Source organism: Myxocyprinus asiaticus, chromosome 1 (assembly GCF_019703515.2).
Source record: "Myxocyprinus asiaticus isolate MX2 ecotype Aquarium Trade chromosome 1, UBuf_Myxa_2, whole genome shotgun sequence".
In the NCBI taxonomy this organism is placed as follows: domain Eukaryota; kingdom Metazoa; phylum Chordata; class Actinopteri; order Cypriniformes; family Catostomidae; genus Myxocyprinus; species Myxocyprinus asiaticus.
Genome location: NC_059344.1, coordinates 40,397,615 through 40,409,558, shown reverse-complemented (window position 1 = coordinate 40,409,558; position 11,944 = coordinate 40,397,615). Strand labels below are relative to the sequence as shown.

At 37.6% G+C, this 11,944-nt stretch overlaps 1 protein-coding gene across 2 annotated transcripts; it reads right to left on the bottom strand.

The window, feature by feature from the left end:
* Window positions 1–104: 104 nt before the first annotated feature.
* Window positions 105–11,942, bottom strand: orc6 (origin recognition complex, subunit 6). 2 transcript variants are annotated; one of them, XM_051706002.1, is made up of 8 exons: window positions 11,799–11,942; window positions 11,559–11,685; window positions 6,769–6,932; window positions 6,608–6,697; window positions 4,347–4,456; window positions 3,909–3,995; window positions 3,261–3,343; window positions 105–676 (listed from the first exon to the last, which is right to left on the bottom strand). In XM_051706002.1, exons 1-8 carry the CDS (start codon window positions 11,861–11,863, stop codon window positions 569–571), a joined length of 834 nt encoding a protein of 277 aa, XP_051561962.1. In that variant the 5' UTR covers window positions 11,864–11,942; the 3' UTR covers window positions 105–568. The 2 variants fall into 2 exon arrangements, with proteins under 2 accessions (XP_051561962.1, XP_051561970.1); XM_051706010.1 differs by lacking the exon at window positions 3,261–3,343.
* Window positions 11,943–11,944: the final 2 nt, after the last annotated feature.

Below are 11,944 nucleotides of genomic sequence, written 5' to 3'. Positions count from 1 at the left end.
TATATAAACCAGAAACAATCAGGAACCATGTCTTATTGAAACAAATGGATAACACATCAGAAGCTCTTGAATACTTGAGAAGAGTACATTAATATTGTATTAAGGTAATTTAAACCAGCATCACAAAACACTGTTAAAAATCAAGTCACATTCTCACTAGACATAATCATCCTATCACGATGCATTAAACAGTTGACAGATCTGATATAAGTTCAAATCTCACCACTCACACATGTACGGTATACCAACCACATAACTAAGTGAACAATTATACAATCCTGCCATTGCAAGAAGACATCAAAGCTAGGAATTTAATATGGTACGATGATGGAATCACTAATTAAATCTGTCATTTCACTGGCAAAAAGTAATAAAGAGTCATCCAGAAATATTCATACTTCAAAGAAAGTGACATTGACAAAAGAAGCCAGAAGGGGGCAGTTGACTTGTCTCGGTAACAACATTAAAATAATCCCAAGAAGGGTCCAGATGACATTATGCAAAACCTTAATTAAATAAAATGGAGACATGAAATCTTTTAGAGTTCATGAATCTACAGCCTTTGCTTTCAGTGCATTTTCAAGGATCTTTCTTTTCCACTCTTCATAATATTGTGTCTCTTCCTCCTCTGTCTTCTCAATGCACACTTCCTTAGACGGTGTTGCCAGCTCCACATCTTGGAAGAAAACAGAAATATATATATATTTTTTTCATTGAGTATGACAGGTATGCTCTGTGCCTTTTTAGAGGTCACAACTAGAAGTATTCCTTATTGATGTTAGTACAGGGAAGAAATGTTTAATCCTACATCTTAGAGACAGACTTAAAGGGATAGTTCACCCAAAAATTAAAATTGTGCCATCATTTACTCATTTACATCATTTAATAATTTACCTCATGTCGTTATAAACACATATTTCTTTCTTATGTGGAACACGAAAGATGTTAGGCAGAATGTTCAGTCTCAGTCACCATTCACTTCCATTGTACGGGAAACAAAGATGCAATAAAATTGAATAGTGACTGAAGCTAACATTCTGCCTAACATTTCCTTTTGAGTTCCATATAAGAAAGTCATACGAGTTTAGAACAACATGAGTGCAAGTAAATCATGACATTTTAGGTGAACTATCCCTTTAAGAACAGAAAGTCTTAAGGCCCCGATATACAGTGCATCCAGAAAGTATTCACAGCGCTTCACTTTTTCCACATTTTGTTATGTTACAGCCTTATTCCAAAATTGATTAAATTCATTATTTTCCTCAAAATTCTACAAACAATACCCCATAATGACAACGTGAAAGAAGTTTGTTTGAAATCTTTAAGAAATTTATAAAAAAAAAAAAAAAAACACATGTACATAAGTATTCACAGCCTTTGCCATGACACTCAAAATTGAGCTCAGGTGCATCCTGTTTCCACTGATCATCCTTGAGATGTTTCTACAACTTGTTTGGAGTCCACCTGTGGTAAATTCAGTGGATTGGACACAATTTGGAAAGGCACACACCTGTCTATATAAGGTCCCACAGTTAACAGTGCATGTCAGAGCACAAACCAAGCCATGAAGTCCAAGGAATTGTCTGTAGACCTCCGAGACAGGATTGTATCGAGGCACAGATCTGGGGAAGGGTACAGAAAAATGTCTGCAGCATTGAAGGTCCCAGTGAGCACAGTGGCCTCCATCATCCGTAAATGGAAGAAGTTTGGAACCACCGGGACTCTTCCTAGAGCTGGCCGCCTGGCCAAACTGAGCAATCGGGGGAGAAGGGCCTTAGTCAGGGAGGTGACCAAGAACCCGATGGTCACTCTGACAGAGCTCCAGCTTTTCTCTGTGGAGAGAGGAGAACCTTCCAGAAGAACAACCATCTCTGCAGCACTCCACCAATCAGGCCTGTATGGTAGAGTGGCCAGACGGAAGCCACTCCTCCGTAAAAGGCACATGACAGCCTGCCTGGAGTTTGCCAAAAGGCACCTGAAGGACTCTCAGACCATGAGAAACAAAGACTGAACTCTTTGGCCTGAATGGCAGGCGTCATGTCTGGAGGAAACCAGGCACCGCTCATCACCTGGCCAATACCATCCCTACAGTGAAGCATGGTGGTGGCAGCATCATGCTGTGGGGATGTTTTTCAGCGGCAGGAACTGGGAAACTTGTCAGGATCGAGGGAAAGATGAATGCAGCAATGTACAGAGACATCCTTGATGAAAACCTGCTCCAGAGCGCTCTGGACCTCAGACTGGGGCGAAGGGTCGTTGTCCTGTTGGAAGATGAACCTAAGCACACAGCCAAGATAACAAAGGAGTGGCTCCGGGACAACTCTGTGAATGTCCTTGAGTGGCCCAGCCAGAGCCCAGACTTGAACCCGATTGAACATCTCTGGAGAGATCTGAAAATGGCTGTGCACCGACACTCCCCATCCAACCTGATGGAGCTTGAGAGGTCCTGCAAAGAAGAATGGGAGAAACTGCCCAAAAATAGGTGTGCCAAGCTTGTAGCATCATACTCAAAAAGACTTGAGGCTGTAATTGGTGCCAAAGGTGCTTCAACAAAGTATTGAGCAAAGGCTGTGAATACTTATGTACATGTGATTTTTTTTTTTTCGTTTTTTATTTTTAATAAATTTGCAAAGATTTCAAACAAACATCTTTCACGTTATCATTTCCAATTTTGAGGAAAATAATGAATTTAATCCATTTTGGAATAAGGCTGTAACATAACAAAATGTAGAAAAAGTGAAGCGCTCTGAATAATTTCCGGATGCACTGTACTTCCAGAGAAGTTCTTTTTCTTTCTTCGTTCAGGAGTAAAATGAAGTTCTAAATGGCCAAGCAAAAGTATACTGTTTCTGAGCATTTAGAAACCAGCCACACCGCTGTGGGATCCATTTAGAAGTACATTTAAATATGAGGACACTCAGTAAAACCTAACTAAAATGACATTAAAATGTGTTATCAATGACTTTATGCCTCGTTCTATGAGTTGAATTCACATGAGGTCAGTAAAAGAAGTTGTTTTAACCACTCGATGATGATTTAAAGTAATACACTGTATATGCAGAAGAAAAGGATTAATTCGTCTTGTTTACATTATGAATTAATGAAGCTAATGCGCTAACATGCTATACTCGGCCATAATATGCACTGTTTAAACTCTGTTATTGTGATTTATGATGACACTGATACTACTGCAAATATGAGTGTATAAAAGTGTTAATGTGCAGAATAGAGACAAAAGAATGATTATGGGCATATCTTACTTTAGACAGATGTGTGAATGGCTTTTGCTGCAGATAGCACATGAGTGAATGGGCACTTGAGAGTTTTTGAGAAGATTTGATTCCTTTAGTAGACGAAAAGCAAATAAATAAAAAAATAAATCACGACACGGTCTTGGAAAATGTTTCTAAGCGAACGATCTTACAGATGTAGGTAAGTTGCACCAGGTCGCTACTAACTCTACACACCAACGAGTTCCTGTTGACTGATTTTGACTGACTGAACAACAAACAGAATGAGCTGTTGGCCTCAAGGTAGGTGGAGCTCTAGGTCACACCTAACAATGATGGACCTATGACAGTAGGAAGGTGCTTTGCAGCCAGTAAGAAATGTTCCTAAAAATTCACCCCTGTGAGCTGTTACGAACCACCAAATCTAATGCAAAAACACCTTCTTTTTGGCCAGATTTTCTTCTAAATTATGTCACACCCATTCGTTCTTTGATTTTGTATGAAGTACATTGAGTCCTTTAAAATGGGATAAAATTCTTTAGAACTTTCATCGTATAGAAGTAGATGGATATTTAATCATAGATACAGATATTCTTCTACTGTATTCAGTAATTGCAGCTAGAATTAAAAGATATGATCTGCCATTATTGTATATTGGTAAGCAGTTGCTCATCTTACCATCGTCTTCCATTTCTAACATTTCAGTGAGAGTCTTCTGCCTCTTTTGAGCTTTTTTGATTGGTTCCTCCACAGAGGAAGCCTCATCTGAGGAGACACGAAAGATTCCAATAAATATCCAGTAAAGTCTGCTTAACATCACATCTTCAATAATCACTTGAGCAGAAAACATGCTGATCTTTGATGTTCAACTACACACAAAATATACATTGTCTAACTGTGATATGTCTGCAGCCATGGTAACCATTGAAAATGTCTTCATAACTCTTTGAAGTAATGTTTTTCTTTAATGAGAGAAACAAGATTAAAGTTCTGCACCTTCAAATACAACATCTTTGTTAAAACATGAAGGTCAGATGAAGTTCAAAACCTCCCTTTATTTACTTTAGGCAATCTGCCATTTTCCAAAAAGCCTTTGTTTGTAGGATTCACACTCACTGCAGAGCTCCTGTCCAAATTTCTGGAATTGTGTAGACAGCCGGTCAAAGATTCCCTTCTTCGCTCCAGATGAAGAGGCTAATTTCCTGTCAGTTCTGATTTTCATGCACCTTCAAACAGAAGGACAGAACCAATTTATTTTTCCATTTTCAGTAAAATGAATGTGAATGTAAACCAGGTGGTGTTTTGATTTAGAGGTTTCTGTGGCTTGATGGCATGCGTAAAATCATTCCGACACATCTGGGGGCCTGAGCCATTTATGTTTGTACAATATAAGAATACTGTACAGAGTTTGGTTGGACAAACTAACCAACAGTATAACACGTGTAGAAATCTGCTTAAATCACTCAAGAAAAACAATCAATAATTAGCATTTTGCCAGTCATATACCTTCCCTATTTCATCAAGAGGGTGACTTAAAGTGAGTGCACACGCACATGTTCATATCCACTCTAATATCCAGAAAACTTATTTCTGAGAGCAAGCATGTCACAAAAAATGCCTGATATTGAATTCGTATTCATGATGACCTATGAATAGGGCTGAAATGTTTAGTCCACATTATCGACCATGTCAACAATAAAAAAAAAACATTTTAAAAAGTCGACAAAAATTTTCATTGTCGAATAATTGTTTGATTTCATTTAACGTAACATGAGATCACATTTAACTGTAATGACGATGCACGAAAGCAGCTCTCGTCTGAGTAAGGAGAGGACGAATTACACTTCTCACAGTCCAGATGTACTCTATGCTTTCCAAACAGCTTCAGGTGATGTAGATCGCAAAGTATGAGGGAATTATAATGCAAAAATACATAATAAGTAAATACAGAAGCACTCTTGTTGTGGAATAAGCGGAGCCGGAGCTCTTTAAAGAAAACATCCACGTGTTACATCTTAAATGCAGTTATATTTAATGCGTTATATCTTTATTAAAGTTCAAATAATACGGAAGCAGATCATGTAAATAACTACAAACTCCGGCATTTCTTTGCGCGGTCAGCGCCTCTTCTCTGAGTTGCGTGAATGTCCCGATCTAAGAGAGACTGAAACTGCACCCGGCTGAGGTACACTCTGTTGTGGGGACGCTCATCCCTCGAATGCGCACGCTTAATGCAGCTAGATTATAACACGATGGCAATTTATTGAATCATAATATATGTCACTGTGCATTTCTTATCGTGAAGAAAACTGGCAATACACAGCTTTATTAATAAGAGAGAGTTTTTTGTTTTTTTTGTGAGTTAAAAGATGGATTGAAGTGAACAGAAATGTGAGAGGGGGTAGTCTTTGCCCCATTATACACTGCAACAAAATACGTTTTTTTTTTATTTGTTTTGGCTTGTTTTCCAATATAAATATATAAAACTCCTTTAAAACAATGCACATTTACTTTAGGAGCTATACTGCAGAAGACAAAATTGTTATCTGAGAATGTTGAACATAACATTAAAAATACAAATATTTTAAAATATCTAAAAATCCTCTATATATAAAAAAAAAAAAAAAAAAAAAAAAGATGCATTCACCTGAGAAGCAGCATATAAGATGTTTAGACTTGCTTTTAAAGAATAGATCTTGAATATAAGTGTATTTTGTCTTTACTGCACTCACAGAAGTATAACCAAGTGAAAAAATACACATATACAAAATACTCATATTTAAGATACATTCTCTTAAAGAAAGTCTAAATATCTTATGTTACTTCTCAATGTATCTTGTTTTAAGGATTTTTAGACAATTTTAAATGGAAAACAAGACAAAAACAGTATTTATTTTCCCTTTAATTCAGTGAATGTCTTTTAGAGGTATTTTTAAAAGATGATTTTTGTCCTCTTTATTGTTAGTAAGCACATTTAATACAACCTTTTAAGTTGGGGCACAAGCTGAAAAATTGGTTAACAGCTTATGATTGATCGCTGAATAATCATTCTAATAATCGTTAGATTAATCGATTATAAAAATAATTGTTAGTTGCAGCCCTACCTATGAAAATTTTTCATTTTAAGTATCGAAGGTCTAAATTAATCTTTACGTAATAAATTATAACTTGTTAGAGACTGATATTTCCCTATATAGCCTCTCTGTACCTTGACCAAAAAGGCATTGAGAACAGCATATGTACCAGATTTTCAAGAGACTAATATTCCTGGTTTAATATCTGATCAACATTTGATTTGCAAATACTGTCCAACGGTTATTAAACCATGCATTAATGACTCAATGTGCTATTACCTCTATTACAGTGGTATTACTTACTTGCATGCTGTATATAGGGCTGCTGTGGTAAAGAGAGGTTTTGATAAGTCAAGGTCTTGTTGCTGAGCGGCAGGCAAGCTGGCCTCATACCTTGAATAAATACAAAGGTTTAAATCATGTCATTCCTTTTCACTAAGGTTACGCAATGTCATGCAGCTCACCGCTGGATGATCTGAGAGGCCACTTTAACTGCATCCAAACAGCCATACTGCACTGCAAGATCTCTGAGACCCAGGTTCGACTGCAGGCCCAGCATACACTCCATAGCTTTCAAATTACTGTGGTACACCTTAGAACTCAGCCCGGATAGCTTGATGGCATACTCCTATACAGCAGACGTGTAAGAATATTAATTGTAAATTTATCACAATAAAAGCTTATAACTGTACATAAAACATGTATAGCATGTACTGTATCTACACATCTATACTGTGACACATTTGTGTGTGTATATATATATATATATATATATATATATATACCAATATACATATTGATGTATACACACACACACACAGAGAGATTATATACTGTACAGGGCTTGACAATAAGGACTGGCCGATGGCCCAGGGCCAGTGTGAGAGAGAGTCGGGCCAGTTGCTAGAACTGTCACTTGCCTGATCAGGCCAGTGCTGCATTTATAACATTAGTGCAAGAAAACAACAAGTGAGAGAGCACAAATATTACACTGAGCGAACCAAGTATTCTAACCGAGGAGCAAGCGCGAGTATATTTATCTCGCGAAGACGCGCAAATGCATAATATACTGGATGTGCCAAGGCACAGTCGCATGCAGACACAGAGTGCACTCTCCTAGCACTGCCCTCGCTCTTTTCCCAGTGTCTTAGCAGCAACTATTACCAATGTGTAGAAAATAGAAGGAAAAAAAAACCCACTTAATGAATTTTGTAGCGGGATTGCATGTCTTGTGCAACATTTTAAGTATCCCCGCACATTCCGTGTTCGCAGTGCGTGAAATCCCCACATTTTTCATTTTTACATGTTGGTGAAAAGTAGTAATCCACACACTGGAACACTGGAAAAGTTTCTTTCTATAGGACTGAAAATCCATGTCACTTCATGCATAGGTCTCATCATCATCTCTCTCCATGCAGTGTAGACTGTTTAACATGCATGTGCTCTCGTAAAGAGACAGAGCACTAGTTTTATTCCCACTGTAAAAAACACATTTTCTCTCATTAATTCGCCTTTAGAGATGAAGCGCCGAATGAAACGTAATAAACTTTGTTAAACCCCAGTTATACATGTGTCTGGAAATCACGAGCTGCTCAGTATCCAAAATGTAAGTATAGATTTAATTAGGTTAGTTTCAAAATGTAATCATTAATTTGACATGATAATGGAGTTTGATATGAAAAGAAGTAAGATCACTATGGCTATTAGGCTATCATTATCAGAGCTGTTCAGCTGCAGGGTGAAGATGAATATTCAAAACTGTTTACTTCATATCATCCTCATGAAACACCAGTTACATTTCTCATTTCTGGACCGTACAGGTATTTTTTTGTTTTTGTTCTTTGTATATCAGTCAGTGTTGGTCTTGTCTGGGTTGTCTGATTTCATGTTATATACACATTGTTAATCCACAGATTAGGCCTAATATCTCCCCAATGTATATTACACGTAACAACCGATTTGGTAGCAAGTCTCTTCTCAGTGATTCATATGTTTATTACATTCAGCCAATAATCACATCTTTAACTGATCTTTAAGTGATTAAATCTTTGATCCTGTGTGTGAATACACTACACATGGCCAAAAGTTGCATGACAGCATGACTAAACGGGTGATCGAAAACCCATCATGTGCACAACAGAACTCATGTGCAAATGGCAGGACGGCTGAGGTTAATATGATGCATTTATGAATTTATATCTGTAAAGTGCTTATATGGGATTACATAAGGCATAAATCATATCTTACAAATTATAAATGTGATTCAGTTTGGGGGGACATTGTCTTAAAAACATAATATATGCAAAAAATAATTATCTTTGGACACATTTTTAGAGCCATGATAGTAAAAAAAAAAAGCTATTCATCATTTTTGTGTTGGGGCCAGTGAACATTTTGGCAGGGCCAGTAGAAAATATCCTTAGCGTTGAGCCTGCTGTATGTATATGTACAACTAACACACACACACACACACACACACACGCACACGCACGCACGCACACGCACCTTTATTAGGTACACCCTCTAATATTAATATTAACTGTAGTGCTTTTAGATCTTAATACTGCCTTTGACACCATAGATTACGACATTCTCTCGGATAGGCTTGAGAATTATGTTGGCATTTGTGGACAGGCATTAGCTTGGTTGAGGTCCTAATTATCAGACCGCAACCACTTTGTCTGAATAAACAAGGAATTGTCAGATCAAACAAAAGTATGGAGGGCCACAGGGATCAATTTTAGGGCCTCTGCATTTCTCCTAATATATGCTTCCCCTTGGAGATATTATCAGGAATCGTGGAATAAGTTTCCACTGTTATGCTGACGATACCCAACTTTATATTTCTCTGAAACCTGACAAAATTTCACAATTCTCCATATTAGCAGAGTGTAACAATAAAATCAAAGATTGGATGGCCAGAAATGTAACTTCTACTTAATTCCAACAAAAGTGTGTTACTAATTATTGGACCAAAAACCTCTAAAAATAAGCCACTAAAATATAATTAGACTCTCGATGGATGTACTGTTGCATCATAATCTATGAAGAAGAACTTGGGTGTTATATTTGATACCAACCTGTCCTTTGAAAATCAAATTTCCAATGTTTGTAGAACAGCATTCTTCCAACTCAGAAATATTGCTAGGTTTCGACCTATGCTGTCTTTTGCTGATGCCGAAAAACTAATTCATGAGTTCATGACCTCAAGACTGATTATTGTTCTGCATTACTTGGAGGATGTACTGCAAGTTCAATAAATAAACTTCAGTTGGTTCAAAATTCAGCTGCAAGAGTGCTTACTAGAACCAAGAAATATGATCATATTAGCCCCATTTTATCATCGTTACATATATGGTTTATACGGCTACCTGTTAAATTTCGTATTAATTTTTTATTCTGTTAACTATGTATAAAGCTTTAAATGGTCTAGTTCTACAATACTTAAGTGATCTGCTATTATGCTATATTCCATCGATCACAAAATTCTGGCTTGTTAATAGTACCTAGAATATCAAAATCCACAAAAGGAGGGAGATCCTTTTCCTGTTTGGCTCCTAAACTATGGAATAGTCTTCCTAACACTATTCGGGACACAGACACACTCTCTCAGTTTAAGTCTAGACTAAAAACTCATCTATTCAGCCAAGCATACACCTAATTTATCCATCAACTCACAGTTAGGCTGCTTTAATTTGGTCTGCCGGAACCGGAAATATCTCTCATATTCTATAACTCTGCAATAAATTGAATGGAAACTATGCTAATATTATTCTATTTGTTTCCCTGTCTCAAGCTCAGGATTCATATCCTGAGGTTACCAGAGCCTGCCAGATCCAGCTCCGTTCCTGCTTGGTGCCTGACTCCAGTCGGACTCCACTGTTGCATGTTGCTGAGTGATGACGACTACAGTAACTGCAGCCAGTGCCAGCCAGACATCACTTCAGTCTACTATGATGGACCTCAGAGGATGAACCAATGCCAACTCCAACCGTAAGACATAGGATACTTCATGTGCCACTGCCTGAACCTTGGATTTAGGATGGACCCCACCGAATCTCAACGGAATGACCTGCTGGTTGAACTGTTGAACCTTGGTCTAAGGATGGACTACACTCTTAAAATGGAATACATGGACTATTATTTAATTGCCAATAAAAGCCTTCATCAGCCAACTAACAAAGGACAATGCATCTATGTGAACTTCTGCAGTTAATCCAGAATTGACTTCAAAAACATTACTCATTAATCTTACAGTTCATACAAAATCTTTGTTTAAACACTGGCCCTTAACGCTTACTTCGTTACTAATTTTAAACTATGACAAGTACTACACACAAAAAAATAATATTGGAATTATATTCATGCTGGTTAGCCAGAGGGAAACTGGCCCCCACAGTGAGCCTGGTTTCTCCCAAGGTTAATTATCTTGAGTGGAGTTTTGTCTTCCTTGCCACAGTCACATTCAGCTTGCTCACTGGGGGTCTAAATACAAATATTATTGACTTATTTACTTTTATACACAATTTACAATCATATTTTTATCAAAATGCACAATGATGACTCTATAGATATTATGGTTTCATTTTCTGTTAAAGCATGTTTTTTTGTAAAGCTGCTTTGAAACAATGTGTGTTGTGAAAAGCACTATACAAATAAAAATGACTTGACTTAATACTGGGTAGGATCCCCCTTTGCCCCCAGAACAGCCTGAATTGTTTGTGGCATTGATTCAACAAGGTGCTGGAAACATTCCTTAGAGATTCTGCTCCACGCTGACATGACAGCATCACAGATTGGAAAAACTTTGCCTAGTCTGACGAATCTCGATTTCTGCTGCGAAATGCAGATGGTAGGCCCACTGCAGCCTCAGTTTCCTGTTCTTACCTGACAGTAGTGGTACCTTTTCCCCATTCTGATGGTTGATGTGAACATTAACTGAAGCTCCTGACCCCTATCTGAATGATTTTATGCACTGCACTGCTGCCGCACGATTGGCTGATTAAATAATCGCATGAATAAGAAGGGTGAACATAGGTACCTAATAAAGTGGTCGGTGTGTGTGTGTATATATATATATATATATATATATATATATATATATATATATATATATAGAGAGAGAGAGAGAGAGAGAGAGAGAGAGAGAGAGAGAGAGAGAGAGATACACACACACACACACACGTGTCTATATACATTTGTTAGGTAAATAGAATGATATCATGACACAATACACATTTACAGGGAAAAACACCTTGTCTAGAGGAAATTTCATTGATGTCGCTGCCAACTCGAGGCAAATGATGGCTTTGCTGGTGTCTGTCATTGACCCCAGTCCAACACACTTCACTTGGGATAACCGCATGTACTCATCTGCTTGGCTGAAAATAAATAATCAGAATTAGTTCTGTTGTTATAGACACGAGCACTTCAGACATGTCCAACAATGTCTTTGAATCTGTCCATGATGGCATAACTATTTGAAAACCCTCACCCCAATATTTTAACAGACGTTATCCCAATCTTCGACGCAAGCTTGCGAAATAACTCTTTATCCATTTGTAAAGCGGTTCAGTTCGTCGTACTACCAGCAACACAACAAAGTCCTTTCAGCCGATAGCCGTCTTCGCAGAGTGATTT